The following is a 24,452-nucleotide window of genomic DNA, read 5'->3' as shown; positions in this document are numbered from 1 at the left end:
TAACAAAACTGCATGTTCATTACAGCAATATCGCATTACTGAATACCGGTGATATACCGAATTCTGTGACCCACCTTATTATGTGACCATTTACACAATGTAGTGATGGTAGGTTTAGGATTAGGATTAGCTCAATACAGTGCCTACTGCAGTCACTTTGGTGGGTCACAGAATTCGGCACAACACCAGCATATGTCTGACTAACTACATGCTAATACTGTACAACTTCGAAAAACATATAATGAAATATACAGTTACCGGGTTCTTCGTCATTCTTGTCGATAAGATGTTGAGGTTGTGTCCTTTTGCATGGATTTTTCTTCTCCATCACCATGCTTTCTTCCGAGCTTTCTTCTTGCGTATAACGCCCATCTCTGCTAATGAATTCAATCAGTTGGTGTGACTCCTTCTCGTCAAGTTCATTACTCCAAAGTGCAATGATATTAATGGTTGGCCGATTAGTAAACACATCTTCCTTAGTAGTTAATAGTAGTGACTTAAGTGTTAATGAAGAACTACCTATTAGTTCTTCAGTAATTCCTTATTAGTTTTGCATTAAGCAAGATACAGTATTCTAAAGTGTTACCGGAAAAAAATACTTTCGAAATCAATAGCTGCCGTCAACTGTCTAGTTACCAACATTCTTCAGAATATCTTCTTTTGTGTTCATCAGAAGAAAGAAACTAATACAGGTTTGGAACAACTTGAGGGTGAGTAAATGATGACAGAATTTTCATTTTCGGCTGAACTATTCCTTTAAAGCTGCAGAGTCACCTTATGTAGACCTTAATCTCTTTAAATATCACAAAACAGTCATGTCAGTCATTTTCTAAATAAAAACAAGATGATTTTTTTTTTGTGTGTGATTGTGTTTCAGTGGAAACAGGCTAAACTGAATTGAGATCAGTTACATTCCTCAAATTTAATAGTAATTCAGAAATATGAATAATTTACCTGATTAAGCAGTAATCAGGGAGCAGGAGCTAAAGCACAGGATAGCATCAAGTCCCAGGTCAGGTGATTATGCTGTCAATAATGTATAATATGTATAATAAATGTCAGCATTATCAGGAGGGTGCCTCTCTCTTTTTTAAATTGTCCATCTTCATCTGTCTTTACTCCTTCTAAATGAGCAATGTGCTCTGCAAGCACTGATGGATGCAAGACATTGGCTATGTGTGAAGTGTGACATTCTTGCTCATGTTCATGTCTCTTACACTTCAAGAAATCTGTTAAATGATGTTAGAACTTTATTGAGGAAATTCCTAATAAACATTACTAAAGCAAAATGCATTTTGAAAGAAATTTTTTTTGTAGAAAAATGGATGCTTTATTCAAGCTCTTTTTAATGTTATGTAATTACAGTCAGTAACAACACAAATCAAAACAAAGTAACAGAAATAATAAGGTAGATGCGCAATTGTTTTAAACTGCGCAAGAGAAGTCATGTATGTATGTCAGGTGGTTCAACACACAAGACTTATGTATAGGATGCACCTGTGTTTTCTCTCTAATGAAGCATCAATTAGGCTTCTGAGAAGTTCACATGCAAAACCGAAATGGTTGTTTACCCATCAGTGGCCAATTTCAAACTACACTAATTGTTTTTCAACCATTTTTCAACAGACTTGCTAAAATCATGAATGCCCACCACTAAACCAAGCCACCAGAGGATTAGAGCAAATTGGGTAAAGTGGTTGAAAATGTCCATCACGATTTAAAAACACCCCACTGATTGGGAAACACCCACTAGTGTTCCGCAGAGATATATAGCTGCATGATCTTGTGGTCATCAACTACAAATCCCTGTTAGTCCAGTGTCGCTGTCTCCACCCATGTGTGCCATTTAATGTAACATCTTTTGTGCTTCATAAAAAGCCAAAGAGCATTAGATTAATATTTGCACAAACAGATTTGTCAGCGTGATGAAAGAGCCGGGTCATTCAAGAGGGGAATTTTGAATGTCCATTTCAATAAGCAGGTGACAGGGAACTCTGATGGTGAGATGAACGTACTGCACTGGATGTCACACTATTTGGAAGACACAAGATGATCACTGAATGTATTCAAGCCCTACAACTATGAGAGATTTTGTCCGGTGCAAAAATTGCTTTTTCAAATTCCATGCTTTTACATTACACGTGCATGTTTAGGTTTGATTTAGACCCAAGTTAAAGTGTGTGTTTATTCACATTGAAATTAACATTAGAAGTCTGTGGTGTCTCATTTAGACAGAAGTCAACATGTGTGTTTCTATATACACACTGAAATTAAGATTAGAAGAGAGAAAGAGTTTATAGCTGTGTGAGTTAAAGAGAGAGATAATGTGAGTGTTTTTTTCACTCAACTGTGCGTTTCAATTTTTTCTCAGTAGAAGCTGTTTAATCTCACACAGAGACACTGAAGTATCAGAATAATAAAATCTAAATCCAGCATAAAGGGGTTCAGTGAATGTGCTGTTGAATGTATGTAAGTGTGTGAGTGTGTGCGTGTCAGAGACGCTGTAGAAGGACAGAGTGCCGGCTGACCAGTTCAGATACACTCCTACTCTGTTAGATGGAAGTGAAGGGGCAGATATGACTGATCTGTAATTATTGTAACAGACAATGTATTTGTTTTCCATACAGATCAGACTCCAAGACTCTTTATTGTGTCCAAACATACAGTCATCACTTTCTCCTCTCCTACTGATTCCTTTATATGTCACTGATATATTAATTTCTCCGCTCCATTCAGCCTCCCAATAACAACATCCAGACAGACTCTCTCTACACAGAACCTGAGGAAGAGACTCATCAAATCTTTCTGGATGATCCGGATATGGCTGCTTCTCTCTGACACATGTCACCTTTTTGTTCCTCTCAGACAGAGCGAGGCGAGTGTTTGCTGTATTTAAATCCAGTGTGAGATCACATGCATCTGAACACAGAAAGAGAGATTATAACATTTAAAACACAGCAAAGCAAAAAGATCAAGGTGTGTGCGTGTGTGTGTGTGTGTGTGTGTGTGAGCGAGAGAGAGACCTACATTTCTGTAGTCCTGCTGTAATCCTGATCTTTCCTCCATGATCCACACTATAAAATTAAAAGATGTCATTCATTTTACACAAACTTAGGAATCTATATGGTTGTTCATGCTCATATTTTCTCATGATCTATTGTAATTGTAATATATTTTGATAGGAGGCTGGTTCGAGGAGAGGAACGCCAGATACCGGCTTTGCATGTTAACTTATTTTACTGAGCACTTCAGCACATACGGACAGCAGCGTACATACAACTGGGCTTGGCTTAACATACCCATCATTTAGCACATCTATTGCACTCCTTCCTCTTTAGATTTGAACATCTTCCTTTAGAAATAAACATGTTAGAAATAAACATTTTTCACATTAGTGCAACAGAGAAACCACAACAGTTATCAAAGGTCAGGTAACATTATTTGACAACATTACGACACCCTGTTCTTTTAAACATCAAAACAATAGCACCAAAAACATAACAGTACTATAACTTATAAATCCAGCCTTTTTGGAGCAGTACAAACTCTCTGTGGATATCAACCAACAGCTTTCTCTGAGGGTGTTGCACTCACTGAATCTTGTGCAGACAAGTTCTCTGTATTTCCAGTGACCTCAGGCTAAATGATTGGCATAGAACTGTCTCTGACCAAAGGAAAGCTCAATGGTCCACTGCAATCATCAGTGACACCTGGATTCAGGAACTCTAACAAACCATACAAGGGAAATTCTTCTGCAACGTTTCTTGGCAACATATGGTCAACATGCACAGTGCGCCTTTTCTGACCCTCCTGTACAAGGTAACTTACAGGACCCTATCGTTCGATCATAGCTGCGCTCAATCATTTTTCCTGCCCTCCTCTGAAGTTTCAAACTCGTACCGGTTCATACTCTACAAAGGCTCTTAGGACTCTCTTCCTTTGGTCACGCTGTTTCTTTTGTTCCTGCTGTTTTTCTTGAACAGCCTTAGCTAGATCAGGCTTTAACAGTGAAAAGCATGTTAGGATGTGATGTTTGATTTACAGCTCCCCTGGTGTCTTTCCTGTGACCGTATGAGTATACTACGATGCATTATCAAGAAATTTGCCAATTTGTGCTTGAATGAAAGCATCTGCTTACCCTGTTTCTCGCAAACACTTTTCAGGAGTGATTGTTTCAGTATCTGAACAGCTCTTTCAGCAGCACCATTTGAGGCTGGATGATAGGCAGGAACTCGTGTATGTTTTATTCTAATTCCTCTCAGGAAATCTGTGAACTCAGTGGACATGAGCTGTGGCCTGTTATCGGAGACCACCTCCTCCGGTAACCCATAAGATGCAAACAGTCTGTGGAGTGCATCAATGGTAAGCGAGGAGGTGATTGATGACATCGGCAAAACCTTTAACCATTTCAAAAGGCTGTTGATCACTACTAGGAAGTACTGCTTATCATTTTCTGTGAAATCAGTGTGGATCCTCTGCCATGGCCACTCAGGCCATCTCCACAGATGAAGGAGTGCCACGGCTGGCGACTTTTGAACTGCCAGACAGCACTCTCTCTTCAATGCAGCCCTCCAATCCTGGCCACCACAGGTAGTTACGAGCCAGAGCCTTCATATGGCAGATTCCCAGATGCTTATGGTGTAGCTTGTCCGGTTATCTCGATCAGTATTTGGGAGGAATGATGACACGCATTTCCCATGACACATAGCCTTGGTACTTCGACAACTCATGTCTGTGTGTGAAGTAAGATTTCAGACTCTCCTATGACTCATAGATGGGGCAGCCGTTCACTGTATAATTCCACAGTTTGCATAATGTCAGATCTTTCCGTGTTGCCTGAGCTATGTCCCTTGCAGACACAAGAAGCTCATCCACTTGGAAAAAGATTGTGTAAAGTGCTGAACCTGGCTGGACAGATTTTGCAAAAACCGACCATAATAATTCAGGAGGCCAAAAAAAGACCGTAGCTCAGTGACATTATTTGGTATTGGGGCGTTTACAATCACTTCCACCTTTTCCTCAGTTGGGTGCAGACCCCCTTTGTCGAGGGCCTAAATACTCAATGCTGCCTTGCATGAACTGACACTTGGAAAGTTTTACTCTGAGTCCATACCTCTCCAGTCTGGAAAGCACTTCATCCAGTCTCCTGATGTGCTCCTCTTTTGAGCTTGCAGTGACAAGAATGCCATCAAGGAAAAAGGTGACATGATATAGCCCTTACAAGATTTGATCCATGACAGCCTGGAAAATAGACGGAACACTGGCCACTCCATAACTGAGACGATGGTACTTGTACAGGCCACGGTGAGTATTGATGATGAGGTTTTTCCTTGAGTGCTGGTCTGATTTTAATTGCTGATATGCATACGCCAAGTCCAGTTTGCTAAACAATGGGGCAGGGTTAGTCTCTCCCCTTTGACAATGACCAATGGCAGTGTCACATTTTGCTTTTTATATTGCACTGGCACATCTATGGATCCCAGCAATGGAATAGCTGCATGCTTGCTGTGCTTAATGGTATGTGCAACAGGAACTCCTTGTATGACAGTTCTGACATTAGTGACACCGCTGCCCCTGTGTCCAGCTGCATGTCCATGCACTTTCCATCCAATTTCACATTCACCACAATTTCTTTCTTTCCGTTTGAAGTTGTGTACACTGTATACACACCAAATAACTGTGATTTGTTTGGCTGTTCTTGTATTTCTACAGGCCCTTTCAATGAGTCCAATTTTGTTACACACATGACACTTCTCATTCTTGAACCTGCAGTTTCTAGCTGAATGTTTTCCAGCACACCTGTAACATTTATTGTTTTCTTTTTTCTTCTTGCCTCTTCTGGTATTTTCCTATTTCAGAATCGTCTCTCCCTTTAAACTTCCCTTTTCTTCTCCTGTGATAAAAATTTGCTTCATTCACAGCATTGACTGTAAACTCACTGTAAATCCTGTCTTACCTGCAATTTCCAGCGTGTTTCTCGAGGCCAACTCCATACATTTTCTCACTTGCAGTGTCATTTGCCAGCAGCCACTGTTCAAAATGCTCCATGTATGATTCAAAATCCTCCTTCGATTCCTTGTATTCATCCACACAGTCAAACTGCATTGCTGCCATGATAGATACGTCTGTTAGCAGTGATTTGCCTGGTTTTCCTATCCTTGTGTTCGTTGTCTGCAGGTTTCGGAGCACATGGCTTTGTTTTGACAGTTCACCATGTGCTCTGCTGTCATTGTCAAGTCAAGTCACCTTTATTTATATAGCGCTTTTTACAATGCAGATTGTGTCAAAGCAGCTTTACAATGATAACTGGCACATCATTTTGGCTGCACAGCAGCTCTTAAAGAATTTTGACCTGGACATTGTCCAGTTCGCATACAATGGTGTCAATGCAGGCAGATCAAAACATTGTTGAATATCAAATGTCAAGTGTCCCTAACTAAGCAAGCCAAAGGTGACGGCGGCAAGGAACCCAAACTCCAACAGGTGACATCAGGTGGCAAACAGGTGTTAAAATGGAGAAAAAAAAAACCTTGGGAAAACCAGGCTCAGTCGAACAGTGAACAGTACATGATTATGAATCAGGCAGCTTTCATAAGTCCGATTGGGATCGCAATAGTCAAAGTATTTATTCCAGTTCCATCTAGTCGAAGATCGTATTCATCACGCCGGTATGGGACGGTTTGTTGAAGATCTGTGCCACTGGCTGTCGTGTCGATGAAGCCTTCACAGGGGATGATCTAGTTGACACAATCTCTGCTAACACTTCAGAGCTGCTTTTTCGTTGTGTCTAGGCGCAGGTCCTTGATCTCACCTGGATACGGCCCAGATCCGACTACGGTAAACCTCGGGATAAACAGAGAGACTAATATTAACGTAGATTCCATTCTTTTTCTGATGTATTGAGTACATCTGGTGTCATAGGAAGTGTTCCCGGTTCCAGCTGACTTAATTTATGCAGTCTAACAATACTTTAATGGATTTGAAAACATAAATTGGTAATATGTTATGTGTATGCCAGGTTAAAGAGATGCATTTTTAGTCTAGATTTATACTGACTGAGTGTGTCTGCTTCCCGAACAATGCTAGGAAGATTGTTCCAGAGTTTAGGTGCCACATAGAAGAAGGATCTACCGCCTGCGGTTGATTTTGATATTCTAGGTATTATCAACTGGCCTGAATTCTGAGATCGCAATAGACGTGAAGGACTATAATGCATTAATAGCTCGCTCAGGTACTGGGGAGCTAAACCATTTAGTGCTTTGTAAGTAATTAGCAAGATTTTAAAATCTATACAGTGTTTAACAGGGAGCCAATGCAGTGTTGACAGAACCAGGCTAATATGGTCATACTTCCTGGTTCTAGTAAAGAACTCTAGCTGCTGCATTTTGTACGAGCTGTAGTTTATTTATTAAGCGAGCAGGATAACCACCCAGTAGAGCGTTACAGTAGTCTAGCCTTGAGATCATGAACGCATGAACTAACTGTTCTGCATTTGTCATTGAAAACATATGTCGTATTATAAGTAAAGATGGGCAGAGGCTCTCCAATCTATGAAAGTGTGTGTAAAAAGGTTGTGGAAAACAATGTTCCTCAACGTCAAATTGCAAATGTCATCATCTACAGTGCATAACACCATCAAAAGATTCAGAGAAACTGGAGAAATCTCTGTGCATAAGGGACAAGGCCGAAGACCTTTATTGGATGCCTGTGGTCTTCGGGCCCTCAGATGACACTGTGTCACTTATTGGCATGATTGTGTCAATGACATTGCTAAATGGGCCCAGGAATACTTCCAGAAACCACTGTCAGTAAACAAAATCTGCTGTGCCATCTTCAGATTCTAACTAAAGCTCTATCATGCAAAAAGGAAGCCATATGTGAACATGGTCCAAAAGCGCCGTCATGTCCTGTGGGTCAAGGCTAATTTAAAATGGACTGTTTCAAAGTGTTCTATGGTCAGACAAGTCCAAATTTGACATTCTTGTTGGAAATCACGGACGTCGTGTCCTCCGGGCTAAAGAGGAGGGAGACCTTCCAGCGTGTTATCAGCGTTCAGTTCAAATGCCAGCATCTCTGATGGTATGGGTGTGCATAAGTGCATACGGTATGGGCGGCTTGTATGTTTTGGAAGGCACTATGAATGCTGATGTATATAAAGGTTTCCAGATGACGTCTATTTCAGGGAAGGCCTTGTGTATTTCAGCAGGACAATACAAAACCACATACTGCAGCTATTTCAACAGCATGGCTTCGTCGTAGAAGAGTCCGGGTGCTGAATTGGCCTTCCTGCAGTCCAGATCTCACACATTTATAGAACATTTGGCACATCATTAAATGAAAAATATGTCAAAGACGAGCACGAACTCTTCAGCAGCTGGAAACCTATATCGGGCAAAAATGGGACCAAATTCCAAGACCAAAACTCCAGAAACTCATTACTTTGATGCCCAAACGTCTTCAAACTGTTTTGAAAAGAGGAGATGCTACACCATGTTAAACATGCCCCCGTCCCAACTATTTTGAGACCTGTAGCAGGCATCAAATTTGAAATGAGCTCATTTTGTGCATAAAATAGTAAAATTTCTCCCTTTAAACATTTGTTATCTATGTTCTATTGTGAACAAAATATTGGCTCATGTGATTTGAAAGTCTTTTAGTTTTCATTTTTCAAACTTCCCAACTTTTCCAGAATTCGGGTTGTACTTTTATTATTTAGAAGTGATCAATAATTTGTGACCAATATTTTATATGTAGATTGATTTCTCCTCTGTAAACTGTTTATCAAGCAGGTTCTCTCATCATCACTGCTGCTACGTGATTATGATGTATCACAACACTACAGAGACCAAGGCGTGTCCTGAGAGTCACATAGAATATAGATTAACATGGCACTACAAAGGCCTGTTTGTGAAAGGGACATGCGTTAGAAGTCAGAAGGCACTTAAGCTACTTTATGATTTGCTGTCTATCTGTCTGAACCAAAGAAATAAAAGCAAACTATCTGTACCATATTTATGGCCCTATGATTTCCATGATGCAGAAAACAATGATGGAATCGCAGAATCCATTCATAAAAATGGAATTTACTTTTCCACTGTTACAATATATTACTATTGTATTACTATAGTACGGTATAATGTATGTTTTAATGTAATACTTCTACTACTACTACTACTACTAATAATAATAATAATAATACAATAATTATATATACTTTATTTTTTAAGGAATAATCACACAATTTTTCATCCATGTTTTAATTTAACATGTTTTATCCTGTTGTGCAGCACTTTGTTTGCCAAAAAATGAAAGGGTTTATTTAAATTTCATTTGAAAATAACTTAATTTTTTATCCCTTCATTTGATTACCAGAAAAATTTAAATACACAGCACATAGGGCCCTATTATTGTAAACAAATTAATGAAGTTGCTTTTTATTAATTTAATTAATAAAATGTTTTTGATTAAACCATCAAAATGGAATACAGAAAAATAAACAGATTTTGGTAAAAAAAATAAATAAATAAATAAATAAATGGAATTTGAGAAAATCCTATATATTGAATTGCATAGCATCATTTTTCTTTTTCCATTGCATCATATTGCATTGAATCGCATTGTTAAATCGAATTGGGTCGCACTGCATCGTAATGGGGTGAATCGTATCACGTTGGTAGCTGCTTCATATGTACAGTATCTTACAGAAGTGAGTACACCCTTCACATTTTTGTAAATATTTTATTATATCTTTTCATGTGACGACACTGAAGAAATGACACTTCGCTACAATGTGAAGTAGTGAGTGTACAGCTTGTATAACAGTGTAAATTTGCTGTCCCTTCAAATTAACACACAACCATTAATGTTTAAACTGCTGGCCACAAAAGTGAGTACACCCCTAAGTGAAAATGTCCAAATTGGGCCCAAAGTGTCAATATTTTGTGTGGCCACCATTATTTTCCAGCACTGCCTTAACCCTCTTGGGCATGGAGTTCACCAGAACTTCACAGGTTGCCACTGGAGTCCTCTTCCACTCCTCCATGACGACATCACGGAGCTGGTGGATGTTAGAGACCTTGCACTCCTCCACCTTCCATTTGAGGATGCCCCACAGATGCTCAATAGGGTTTAGGTAACCTCAGCTTCTTTAGCAAGGCAGTGGTCGTCTTGGAGGTGTGTTTGGGGTCGTTATCATGTTGGAATGCTGCCCTGCGGCCCAGTCTCCGAAGGGAGGCGGTCATGCTTTGCTTCAGTATGTCACAGTACATGTTGGCATTCATGGTTCCCTCAATGAACTGTAGCTCCCCAGTGCCGGCAGAACTCATGCAGCCCCAGACCATGACACTCCCACTACCATGCTTGACTGTAGGCAAGACACACTTGTCTTTGTACTCCTCACCTGGTTGCCGCCACACACGCTTGACACCATCTGAACCAAATAAGTTTACCTTGGTCTCATCAGACCACAGGACATGGTTCCAGTAATCCATGTCCTTAGTCTGCTTGTCTTCAGCAAACTGTTTGCGGGGTTTCTTGTGCATCATCTTTAAAAGAGGCTTCCTTCTGGGACAACAGCCATGCAGACCAATTTGATGCAGTGTGCAGTGTATGGTCTGAGCACTGACAGGCTGACCCCCCACCCCTTCAACCTCAGCAGCAATGCTGGCAGCACTCATACGTCTGTTTCCCAAACATAACCTCTGGATATAATGCTGAGCATGTGCACTCAACTTCTTTGGTCGACCATGGCAAGGCCTGTTCTGAGTGGAACCTGTCCTGTTAAACCACTGTATGGTCTTGGCCACCGTGCTGCAGCTCAGTTTCAGGGTCTTGGCAATCTTCTTATAGCCTACGCCATCTTTATGTAGAGCAACAATTCTTTTTTTCAGATCCTCAGAGAGTTCTTTGCCATGAGGTGCCATGTTGAACTTCCAGTGACCAGTATGAGAGAGTGAGAGTGATAATACCAAATTTAACTCACCTGCTCCCCATTCACACCTGAGACCTTGTAACACTAATGAGTCACATGAAACCGGGGAGAGAAAATGGCTAATTGGGCCCAATTTGGATATTTTTACTTAGGGGTGTACTCACTTTTGTGGCCAGCGGTTTAGACATTAATGGCTGTGTGTTCAGTTATTTTGAGGGGACAGCAAATTTAAACTGTTATACAAGCTGTACACTCACTACTTTACATTGTAGCAAAGTGTCATTTCTTCAGTGTTGTCACATGAAAAGATATAATAAAATATTTACAAAAATGTGAGGGGTGTACTCACTTCTGTGAGATTTAATGTATTGTATAGGTGTCTATGCATCGAGATGCGTATTGCATCGGCCTCAGTTATGGAGATGCACATCCCTACTTTCTAGAGCAGCAACAACCTTTGAATTGATGTTTTGGGATCAGAGACTTGAGTCTGTTTCTCATATGCTGTTGTTATGAGTCACAAGCAGCTGTTGATCTGAATCAAGATCATCTTCAGTCACAGAGTTCAAGACGCCCTTATTTTCATGTGCAGTATGTATGTATGTGTATTTGTATATGTATGTGCTATATGCAGGGATCTATGTACATACAAGTTTTTAATGCCTTTATAGTACACACATGTACAAACACAAATGACAGGATGATTGTTAGTATTGAACATACTTGAGTTTGTCCAGTCTGTAGTTTGGATCAGAGAGCAGCTTTACTAATGATTGTCCTGGGTGATTGTAGCTCAGATCCAGCTCTTTCAGATGTGAGGGGTTTGAAATCAGGGCTGAAGCCAGATAACAACAGCCTTCCTCTTTCACCATACACCCAGATAATCTACAAAAACACACAAACACTCAACATCATATCATCTGTGACTGGAGATCATCTTAAACAGATTCACACACAGGGGTGTTCAGATTGCTGTAACTCTGCTTTAAATCAAATGATTTATTGATTTAAAAATTTTATCAACCGATCACCGTTTACAGGTTCAGTTTAGCTGGAATAACTCTGTGTTCAGTGTTTTACTTAATTTCACAGTGTTGATGGAGCAGAAATGATCTCAGTAACAGTTTCTGTTCATCTCAATTCCTTATAACTTTCATATTTTAATCAGTGAATGAATCATTATCAAGAGAGTTTAGGACCAGAGCAGAGAACATATTTAATATCATAACCAAGTGAAACTTTATCTGTTTTACTCACTTCAGTATGTTGAGTTGACAGTGCGAACTCTTCAGTCCATCTGATAGAAAATTCACTCCTGAATCTTGCAGGTCATTGTGACTCAGGTCCAGCTCTCTCAGTGAGGAGTTTGATAATTGTAGAGATGAAGATAAACTTTCACAGCACTGATCAGTGAGATTGCAGCCAGGCACTCTACAGTAAATAGAACAAAGTACAAATAATCCTCACATACCTTTCAAAAAATGCCATTCTGATGTATTTTTACTTCTGTGTATCTAAATAGTGAAGACCAGATTTTTTGCACCTGGAGCAAATTACATTTTACTGAAAATTACAAACCTCAGTATGTTAAGTTGACAGTGTGAACCCTTTAGTCCATCAAAGAGAAGCTTCACTCCTGAATCCTGCAGGTCATTGTGACTCAGGTCTAGCTCTCTTAGTGAGGAGTTTGATGATTGTAAAGATGTAGATAAACTTTCACAAAACTGTCCATTGAGATTACAGTAAGCAAGTCTATAACACAGAATGAAATAAGGTTCAATAAAGGGTTAAATGGGTTAACATAGTGTATTTTGCATGACTGTGGTTGTGCCCGTAACAGTTTGTCTTGAATTAAACATTTTGCTTGTTAGCAGAAAGTAGATGTTAAGTTTGGAGTATTTCTTTTTCTTTTTCTTTTGTTTTGTTGTTTGCAATGCCAAATGGACAATAAATGGATTGGCATATCCGACTTTATCCCAAAGGTATGGACAATGTGTTTATTTTATTCAAGGCAGAAGTATGCATCAAAACCAGACTGCTAAAAACCATTTGCGTCCCTACATGTTTAAGTCAAAAAGTTTGACCGAAAGAGCCTAGATGAGCTTTTATATCAACATCAACGACTGAAACGGATGACTATGGGAAAAGTCAGCTGATCTGAAGTCAGGTGATGCTCATTCATGACATTTATGTTAGATGGATTTACTGCGGATTATTGTTTTGATTGACTGCGTATTTCGAAGGACTACAAAGCCTCACATGTAAACAAAGAGGATACAGCGCACATGAACACCAAAATCTGGAACTGAGGACGAAAGTGCTTTTACTTGAACTTTAAATGGCCATATATAAACAGTGTGCACACAAAACGAATGTAAATTCAATGTGCATTGGTTGTAAAAAAAAAAAAAAAAAGTTTGTGAACTAAGATTTGTCATTTGAAATGCTTATGTTTGCCCATGTTTACAATGTTTAAGGTGATATTTATGATGAGTATGTATGTATGTATGGTGAGTATTTAAAAGTTTAAAAATGGTGGATAAAAAAGAGTTTCATGGTTCTGAAATCAAGCATGATGGGGCTCAAACTCAGAAAGCAGAGGGTGAAAATGTTGAATCGTCTGTACAAAAATGAGAGGTTAAGCTTAATGCAAAAGGGTTAATGGCAAAACCTGATATTTTACGAAAACAAATAAAGTCCAAATTTGCCAAAGCATCCCAAATGAAAAAGACAATACAAGAGTTAATGGGTAATAGAGAATATGAAAAAGAGGTCAAATGTATGTTTGAAAAGTTTGAAATGAAATGCAAAAACTGAAACGCTTCACAATTCAGTTTTCAGACCATACAATGCAAAAATGAAAACCAGGCGTTCATTTTTCTTGTTTTTCGGTTACATCATCAATGGATATTTGCCATTTTCTCCCCTTTTTTTCAATTATACTTTTGCTAAATTATGACTTTAGAAACAATCATTTGAGTAAATGAAATTGAACTGATTTTCTATTTTTTGTCTTGTAATTTGCACCGTGGGCTTTACCATTAGCACAGGGGTGTGGCCACAGAGTAGGCAGCTACTATCATTTCATTGATGTAACTTTTATTTACACTGCACATTGAGGAGTACGTAGTTTAAAAGACTGAACACAGAGGATGACCTTTTTTCACCCAAAGTTCCAATTATTTTAATTATTAATATAGCCTAATAACTGTGCTAAATATAAGGCAGTACTGGACTAGCCATCGCGAGCAACAGGGAAAAGTGAAATCCTGGTGGCCTGGCTGATTTGGCACATTGTCCAGCTTGTTTGTATTTACCTACTTATTTTTTATTACTTAATTTTATTAATATACCTTATACTCTTGGTCAGGGGGTGCATTTTACTTGGTACAATAGGCCTACAACCACGAGATCCCAGTTAATTTTCAGTAGGATAGGCAGCAGACGGAGGGCAGCTCGCGAGCAGCAGCGCTTGCCAAGATCCTTCACGACAGTCTAGCATGAAAGATAAAAAGACCACCAAGTGAAAACATACAAAAAATTACACATAATTAAAAAAAAAAGTTATGCTCTCATTTGTAGTACAATATTTCATATAGCTATAGTGCTGCATGAAGTCAAGAGCACTATACGATTTATTTCGGTTCATTATCGAATGTGGAATTCCCAAACTATTTGGGTACACCACCAGGCATGGAATTAAATAAAGTAATAATGAATAAGTCAATAAATAAATAGAAACAAGATGGGCAATGTGCCAAATCAGTAGCCAGGTATTTGTATTTATTTGCTGTAATTAATAATTGAAAATGAATAAATAAATCATAGTGCTCTTGACTTGCAGCACTATAGATATATCAGATTCACCTCATCTCCGGCGAACTGCCTCTACTGTAATGAACAAAGTTAATAACTGCTAGATTTAAGGGCATTTTAAGCAAACAAGTAGCGTGTGATGTGCGGAAGCTCAAGCTGGTTGAGGTGGTAACAAACAATGCCCACTAGAGAAAACATATGCATCTTTACTTTATAAATATTGGGTGTATCTCAATCCGCTCCCTAGCTTGTGAATCAGTATATTGTGTACATGAATTCGGGCACTGGTAAGGACAGTAAAGGACGCTGGTTCACTACACATTGGGACACTTATGATTCTATTTCCGGCGACGTGACAACGTCCTCATTGTACAACATCACTACTGGTATTTATGAACAACAGCAGAGCTTATATCTTTCGTTATTCGTGTAAGTGAGTTAAGTTTTGCGCTTCAGAACTTCCGTTAAGGGAGCATAGTGAACATGGATGCTCCCTGGTTTTCACAGTGCATTGTGGGACTGTTTAGGGAGCGAACGGTTCAGTGCCCTGGAAGGATTCTGTGATTGAGATAGCCCTTAAAATGGGTATATCTCAATCAGCTCCCTAGTTCAGTAGTCAGGGCACTGATCAGTGCCCTGACTACTGAACTAGGGAGCTGATTGAGATACACCCATTGTATTACAAACGAGAGCTAATACCCAACAAAATTAAAAAAAAAAAAATGTATGTATAATATGTATAATTTTTATTATATTTTTGCTTGGTAGTCTTTTTATCTTTCATGCTAATTGACGTGAAGGATCTTGGCAAGCGCTGCTGCTCGCGAGTTTTTTTTTACTCCTCTGTTTTTTACTCCTTACATGCAGTGTAAATAATAAAACAGTTACATCAATTAAATTATAGTAGCCACCTACTCCGCGGCGACACCCCAGTGCTAATGGTACAGCGGACGTTCCTAAAGTCATAATTTAGCAAAAGTGTATTGATGAAGTGTGGGATTACAAATTTAAGAATCTGTTTAAGATCTGCTGATCCTACATCTTGACATAACCTCACATGAAATACTAAGGTGAAGTATATTGTATTTAACATTTTGAGGTAAAGATAATGACAATTTAAGGAGATCAAGGCAGGCAGCCCAGGTGTCTGTAACATTAACCTTTTGTCTTCATGCACTTCCTAACCATTTGGCAGGACAAAGCTCAAGATGCAGCGGTGCCTTTGTCTCTATGATAATGTAAAGGTATGGGCGATACTGTCAGACTGAGTGGATTAGCACCTATGCATTTGAATGACACCGTTATGCTGATTAGATCATGGCTGGGAAATGTAGGGAATGGGCTGATTCCTGCACTGCATTTGCATGCTTTGTTTAGATTGTCTCCACCTCTACTCTATGTATCCCTCCCCCTTGAATGTATATGAACTACCAAGTACACTGCCTTAGTTGGACTTGGATGACTACAGCGACGCACAGCGCGTTTCTCAATAAAGAGTAACTTCTGCTTGAAAGATATCCCAACGTCTCCTGGTCTCTGCTTCGACGAGGAAAAAATTTCCTACAGAAGTACACGGAAAAATAAATAAAAATGAACGTCTGGTTTCAATTTTTCACTTTTGCATTTGCATTATATGGTCTGAAAACTAAATTGTGAAGCGTTACACAGACCAAAGAAGCACCTGAGTCTTTGATTGTTTTATTGCCTGATAAGGAGAAGGACAGACATGTAACATGGTTCTAAGCAAAATTGATATGGGTTGTGGAATTCAGTGCTGTGGTAAATAAATGGTTGGAAAAGCTACAGGAGGAATGTGATCGTGCTGCCAGTGAAATTGAACCCAGTGATAGCATTTTGAAAGTTGAAACACAGGTCAGCAGTCGCACTTCAAGCCACAAAAGTAGCCACCACATTTCATGCTCCAGTAAATCTAATGCCTCTGTGCAATTTGCATGTATTCAGCTTGAAACTGAAAAATCCGCTTGTCACTCGTTCAGAATATTTAAAGTGGACATCGGATGCCCATTTTCCACAAGTTGGTATGATTCTTTAGAGCAGTGGTCGCCAACCCTACTGTCTCGGTAGTTCTCGAAATGAAAAGAAAAATAAGTACAAAAAATACATCATGCCTGATTAATATTCAGTTTTTCAAGCATCTGTAACTGTTATTTCTTAATCCAACTGCTGTATTTATTTTCAATAAAGTGACCAATGAGATAAGAGATGAGCACCAGTAAGTTAACTGTTGCAAATGTCAATATACAGCTTACCATGGTGATAGCCTGTGGCTGCGACATAACAGTCAAGCTAGAATGGTAGAGGCTCCACAAAAGAAAACAAAAACATACAATTTTCATCCAGAATGGGAAAGGAATTTATTTTTTGCCCAGGTTTGTAAAATAGTCAGGAGAAAAGTGTCTGTTTCACACACAATCAAGTTTTTGTCCACTCTTTCTGGGGGATTTCCTTCAAATATAAAATCAAGCCATTTTGCTTTTGTTTCCTCTGAGGCTGGGATTCGGTGTAAGGACGCCTGTGAGCCTTTACAGCTGCACACAGAGCAGGTTGCATGCCAGGATCACTTCATTGTCCAACACTTACTAAAATGAAATGTACCTTCATTAGCTAGTTTCGCTACCTGTGTACAAAAGAGGTGGGTAGGTGGCGGTCTACAGCCAAATAAGGAGATGTATATGGCTTGGAGGTGGTCTTTTTCAAATAGCTTGCAATCAGGCTGTAAATTGAAACAGGCTGTAAATTGAAACAAACTGGCTGCATGTTTTCTTTTCAGCTTTTATAAGCTGGCAGACACACCAAAAACCAAAAATCTAAAAAACTAAATCCAAAAAAAAAAAAAATCCTAAAAAAGTCCCCTTTAAAAATCAAGCATGATATTGAGCAACAGTTAGCCTCCAATGCAAAGCTTTCTGTGCTCAGGACTTTTAAACAACAAGGAGCAGACAGCATTGCAACAGATGGAGTGTGCCTCCCACAGGCACCACCTAGCTATAAAAAAATAATAATCATATTTTTCAAAACTACTCCCTAGATAATCACAAAATAGTTGTCATTTGAAAGCTTAGAGTCTGAACTTTACAATGAATGTAGCCAATTTGATTAACTCCTTAGTATTGTGGAGTTATTTGCTGAAAAATAATAAATAAAAAAAAAATCATAATTGAGCTAATTTTTTAAAAAAAAATTAAAATAAAAATTTGAAAGGTCTCACAGAGTAGAATACAACAAGTATAATTGTTTTGGGCTTTGACTAAACTTAAGTGAGTTTTTGTACGTGAAGCCCCACAAGACCCATATGTAAATAATAAACCGATGCAGCATGTCACGTGTCACGTCGTAACATCAAGAAACATGCTCTGATTGTGGAAAATTGGACAACATTATTTAAAGCAGATTCTCACGATTAAAATAACAACATCAGCATAATCCAGTAAGCTGATCGCGAGATATTGATCACACAATTACGACACGTAAAACCCCACAGGTGGACAGATGCTAATTAAAACTAAAATGTAGCTATCACTTGGCATTTCCGCTTATAACTTTATGAAACATGCATATATTATAGAAAATGGTACATCATTACTTACAGTGGATTCTACCGATTGAAATGAGTCCAAGATCAAAATAATCCCATGTGTCTGTCACGAGCTACTTTACCTTGGTTCCAAATGCTGTAACTCTTTATTTCTTTATGGGATCAGATACAGGATCCAGATACAGCTCACATATAGAGGAAAATAAAGAATTGTCCTCCTACCTTATTTCCTCTTTGAATTATTGCATGTTAAATATGAAATATATGTAAAATTTCCCTTGAGCAAACTTTTATTTTTTGACATTATCAGCAGTTTCTCAGCATGAGAATGTCCAAATTTAATTTTTAAAAGAAAAAAAAAAATGTAAAATTTTCTTTCAAACGATACCAACCTTTTAACTCTCCTTGCTAGAGATTTGAAGTTATGAGTCATTATTTTTGTGCATGTCACTCAGAAAACAAAATAAATATTAAAAATGCCTACCCTTGTTCTAAATGCTATAACTATTGATTTCTACATGCAGTCACCACAAAATTTGATAGAGATAGAGATAGAGTAGAGATAGATAGAGTTCCATATAGAGGAACATCACCAAAAAAAAAAAAAAAGAATGAACCTGCTACCGTATTTCCTTCATGAGATATTCCATTTTAAATTGGAAAGATATGTGAATTTTCTCCGAAAAATAAAAAAAACTGAAAAAACTCTGAGGGCTTAAAGGGTTAAACATTGGCTGCATTTACACTGCAAGTTTTAATGCACAAATCCGATCTTTTGACCATATCCGATTTTTTGGCCAGTGTGTTTACATTCACTTTAGACGCGACTGGTATCCGATATCTGTGTTTACATTACTTCCTGCCCCAAAATGATTGTCATTGATAGTTTTACATGCACATAGCAGACCCTTGGGTTTTGAATGGCTGTGCTATGAAAATTATTTATATATTTCATGTCGAGTGACCATGATTACCTGTCAGAATGGATAAGTTAACAGCTGTCAGTGTCATGGATGTATTGCAGCGCGAATTCTGACTGAACGGATACAGACTTTCAATTTTAGAATTCCATTTTTTTGAATGAATTCGAGCGAGCTAGGGACAAAACGCGCGCGCGTGCAAGAGAGAGTAGCTACAGTGAAGCTTTTGGCTTATAAGAAAAACAACAACACAGTGGTCTCTTTTAAATTAACCAGGCAAAGGTTAAAATTCAGCTGCTGAATGTATGTGTGCACGCGCAATTTCTTGCAGAAAGATATTTAACATTAAACATATATCCCACCTTAATAACCCTGCTGAAAAAAACAGCATATGCTGGTTAAGGTAGGTTTTGGAGCTGGTATGCTGGTTTGAGCTGGTTTATGCTGGTCCTATGCTGGTCTTATGCTGGTCCATGCTGGTCCAATGCTGGTCCATGCTGGCCAGCATAAGACCAGCATGGACCAGCATAAGACCAGCATAGGACCAGCATAGGACCAGCATAAGACCAGCATGGACCAGCATAGGACCAGCATGGACCAGCATAGGACCAGCATGGACCAGCATAAGACCAGCATAGGACCAGCATGGACCAGCATAAGACCAGCATAGGACCAGCATGGACCAGCATAAGACCAGCATAGGACCTCAACAATTCATACGCGAATTGGATTGATCGTATTGCAGCTGTTCTCGAGTCAACAAATCACTGATTAAATGATCCGTTCAGAGCGACTCTCCAGTGAATGAATTTCACTGTCTGACTGAAAATTAGCCAAGAACTGGGGATCCTCTGAGTGCGCGCGCGACTGATGGTGAAAAGTAAGTCAGCCCACTAATGTTGAATTTTAGGATGAATTGTTGTAAGTGAAAATCATATGTAGGTCACAACTGTCAGTTGTTTTTGAACTAAATCTGCTGTAAAGGGCGATCTGTTTAAACCCACTGAAATGCTTTAATGCGACACGTCTACATCAGTGTGTCTACAGATCTCGATCTCGATTCAAACAGATCAAATTACATTTTAAAACTAACTTGCTGCTTCAAATAACGGTTGTATCAATTACATCGTTACGCCACTAGGAGGCGCCAAAGTGACGTAAAATGTATTTGACATTGAATGATTCATTCAAAAGATTTGTTCAAAAACATTGATTCATCCAGTAATGAAACAAGTGAAGTAGTTGAGTGAGTCATTAAATCATTCATTCAAACCCATTTTTTAAAAATTAATTAATTAATTAATTAAATATAATTAATTAATAAATTAATATTTTGTCCTCTAGTAAATAATTATACGCAATTTTGTTTAGTTGTCTGTTCAGATTCATGGGAGAATCATGATTTCTATTTGAAAGAAACAAAAAAAATCTTGATTCTCATTTTATCCAGAATCGTGCAACTCTAACACAAATTAAAATAACACATGCACGTTCATCTTCCCCTCTGCTGTAGCAATTTCTTAAAATGTTATGTATTTAGCCCTTTATGTTTTGTATATTTGACATAATTATTTTGAGCAATAGGATTATATAAAATACATAATATAAAATTAAATTATATAAGTGGCCTATATAAAATTACAAAATAAACATTCAACAAGTAGTACTTTTTTACTTAAGTACATTAAAAATCTAGTACTTTTGTACTTTCACTCAAGTAAAATTGAAAAAGAGCACTAAATACTTTCACTTGAGTAATATTTTATAACACATATCTGCACTTTTACTCAAGTACTTGATTTGTGTACTTCGTCCACCACTGCTTGTATTGCAAGGGCAAATCTACAGTACACGCAAGAACTGGACATGCCAGCAAATATGAGAGCAGTAACTGTAAAGCATCCATTTAAACTCAGAGAAAAATGGAGCTTGGAAAATGGAAACAGCTGCATGTGATATCATGGAAAGACAGAGACCAAGAGCCAAATTTAGTGGTGTTGTCAACTTCATTGAATTCCAAGTTAAAATCTTTTCAGATCCAATAGCTATATGGGTACATTCAATATGTAGCGATGATAACAACAGGTAAATCAAATGACGTCTACAAATAGGGGTCACAATCTCAGTCAAAGTCAAAGTTAAAAGGAGATAGTTTTGCTACCGATGTTGACAAATCCATTGTTGGTGAAATCAAGAAAGCAAATGCTAAACATCCGATCAGTCAATTAAAGAGTAACTCCATCACTTGTTTGTTTTGTTCACAAAGTCATTCTTTGGAGCAATGTAATAAGTTTGAGAAGAAACACAGAGAAAATGTCAACTTTATAAAGGAAAAAGATGTCTGTTTGGTTGCTTACATGTTGGACAGAAGCAAAGAGTGTAAAAAGGTGCTTAACTTGCAAAGTGTGCAACCATAAATATCCACAACAGTGTTCCTCACAATCATTTCAAAGAGCTCAAAGTTGATAAAGCTGTCAACATGTCAACACAAACAATGAACAGAATGTCGAACCAACAATCAACAACAAATAGAAAGTAGTGAATAGTCAGGGAGATATGCGATACGAACCCTATAGGGGTGGGTCGTTAATGGTTCTCTAGGCAGTTATCAAAATGAACAATGTACTGCTAGAGTAAATAGGATCTCGGTTGAAACCTTGGAGTTACTATTGGAAAAGCAATACCAGCATGATTTCAATGAGAAAATGTCAGAGGACAAAAAAGAAATGTCCAGAGAAGATGCGAAGTTCATGGAAATCATGGAGAAATCTTGTTGGGATAAAGAGAAAGTTTGAAAAGAATGTAAAGTTTCAAAAGAAAATAAAGAATATACAGTCTTTTTTCAAAGATATGGTTATCCAAGGCTATGCTGAGATAGTGCCAGAGCAGCAGTTAGATCAATGTGACGGTAAAGTTTGGTACATTCCACATCATGGAATTACAAGTGGTATTTGACTGTGGAGCAGAATACCAAGGCACATCTTTAAACAGTCAACAAACAGGAACTTGTTGCTTTCATGACTGAAGTTAGAGCAATGTTTTACCTAGTGCTGTCAGTCAATTAAAAAATATAACTATTTGCGCATTTTTGTGTAATTAATCACGATTAATTGCAAGTTTTTAATATTTTATATCTTAATAAATTCACAGTTACTCTCCAAATTAATACAAGACAGAATATTTTAAATATTTGTTTAACCTCTTGAAACGCACCCCCCTTTTGATACCCAAACAGGAAAATGACATGTTTGAACTCAAATGGTTGTCTTAACCTAAACCATTTAGAGCCCCGGGGGGGCGCGAGTAGGCTACAGGATGGGAGGAAAAAAAACCTGAAAAAAAAAAAAAAATTGCAAATTTTTTTTATCACTAAACTACTGTCATAAAAAGTTATAGTTTTGTATATATATAACTCCTGAATAAAATTAAAATATGTTTGGACTGATTTAAAAAAAAAAGAAGTTTTGAACAAATTTGATTGGTTTGTCGATAGTGAGCGCAAATGCAGGTGATAAGCGGTTATATTAAGCGAGTCATTGAGTCGTTCATTCACGATTCGTTCAAACGGCTGATTCATCAAGAATGAGACAGATGTTTGTGAATGGGTCATTGAATCTTTGACTCAAACAATTTGTTCAAAACACTGAATCATTCAAAACACGATTGAGTGTTGCTGTGAGATGCGCTATGTTGTAATCTTTGTTTGGATTCATCGGATCTATTTTCGCTGCTAAAATAGACCAAAACAGTCATTATTTCGTCTAAAATGGTAAGTGACTTAATATTATTAACTTGTTTGTTGAACTGTCATATCAGTGTCACATTTTCAATCGCGAGGTGATGGTAAATTAAGTGATGGTCAATTGTCAGCTCTCTTGGTCGTCAGGTCGTGTGATGTATGTTGCTGAACTGTATTCAAATGTTATAAATATAAAAACACCACATTTTGAAATTTAACTACAGTATTTTGAAGTTTGAAGAAAGTTTGTAACCAGGCCACTTTGGGGCACCACTGATTTTCATAGTAGAAAAAAACTACTATGGAAGTCAATGGTGCCCCAAAACTGTTCAGTTTAACACATTCTTCAAAATATCTTCCTTTGTGTTCAGCAGAACAAAGAAAATTATACAGGTTTGGAACAACTTGAGGGTGAGTAAATGATGATAGAATTTTCATTTTTTGGGGTGAACTATCCCTTTAAACAGTTTTTCTCGATTGCCAGTCGTTCACAATCAAACAATCATGTATCCGTACATATAAACAGATGCTACATCGCTAGGCTAACGTAAACAATAGCTATACTGATGATCGATTCAAACAGCAATCGGCCTCCAAAAGCAATTGTTTGAAGGCTATATATAAACTATTATCGCAATGATCACCAATCATTCAGGCAAAAGACTAGGGGTGTAACAGTTCAGATTACTCACAGTTCAGTTTTTATCACAGTTTTAGGTACGGTTCAGTATGTGCTATGTTCAGGGAAAAAAAGGACAATTGTCAAATAAAAATAAATAAAATAACAAATAATCTAACTACAAGAAACAGCACAAATAAATACAATAATGCAAATATACAAATAAAATAAATAATGATTTTCAGGTTTTTCAGGTATCTAACAGTAATTTTTAGGTATAGAAATTGAATAGAGTATTCAAATATAAAATAACACTCCATATAAACTTAACTGTATAAATTAAATAAAGATTAAACATTATTTAAGTTACAAAAGCTATTCAGACAAGAGCAGTTAGTGATTTTTTTTTTTTTTTTTGTCTTTTGTCGTTTTATCAACATTAAAAACACAGAGAGCAAGAATATTAGGCGTCTGTCACTTTAAGACATAATTCACAGATCCAGTACACTGATTCTGATACACATACGTTTTCTTCCTCGTTCACTTAAAGCAGGGGTTCTCAACCTTTTGCAAGCTGGGCCCCCCCAAGGCTGGTTCATTGCTGTTGGGCTTTGAACAAATTGTTTGAGTCAAAGATTCAATGACCCATTCACAAACATCTGTCTCATTCTTGATGAATCGGCCGTTTGAACGAATCGTGAATGAACGACTCAATGACTCGCTTAATAAAACCGCTTATCACCTGCATTTGCGCTCACTATCGACAAACCAATCAAATTTGTTCAAAACTTTTTTTTTTAAATCAGTCCAAACACATTTTAATTTTTTCAGGAGTTATGTATATACAAAACTATAACTTTTTATGACAGTAG

General features: G+C 37.9%; 1 protein-coding gene across 1 annotated transcript in view; it reads right to left on the bottom strand.

Moving 5' to 3' along the window:
• Positions 1 to 1,347: 1,347 nt before the first annotated feature.
• LOC127510706 (NACHT, LRR and PYD domains-containing protein 12-like) overlaps positions 1,348 to 24,452 on the bottom strand; it is a 33,583-nt gene continuing 10,478 nt past the window's right edge. Inside the window, exons 3-7 of the mRNA XM_051890645.1 lie at positions 12,509 to 12,682; positions 12,188 to 12,361; positions 11,654 to 11,815; positions 3,028 to 3,074; positions 1,348 to 2,919 (exon numbers count right to left, since the gene is read on the bottom strand). Of these exons, the coding sequence (XP_051746605.1) occupies positions 2,357 to 2,919; positions 3,028 to 3,074; positions 11,654 to 11,815; positions 12,188 to 12,361; positions 12,509 to 12,682 (1,120 nt within the window). The 3' untranslated portion in view covers positions 1,348 to 2,356. The remainder of the gene's footprint in view (positions 2,920 to 3,027; positions 3,075 to 11,653; positions 11,816 to 12,187; positions 12,362 to 12,508; positions 12,683 to 24,452) is intronic.

The sequence above is a fragment of the Ctenopharyngodon idella genome, chromosome 4 (genome assembly GCF_019924925.1).
Source record: "Ctenopharyngodon idella isolate HZGC_01 chromosome 4, HZGC01, whole genome shotgun sequence".
In the NCBI taxonomy this organism is placed as follows: Eukaryota; Metazoa; Chordata; class Actinopteri; order Cypriniformes; family Xenocyprididae; genus Ctenopharyngodon; species Ctenopharyngodon idella.
The sequence above is the reverse complement of the archived record's forward strand: the minus strand, read 5'-3'. Positions and strand labels throughout refer to the sequence as shown.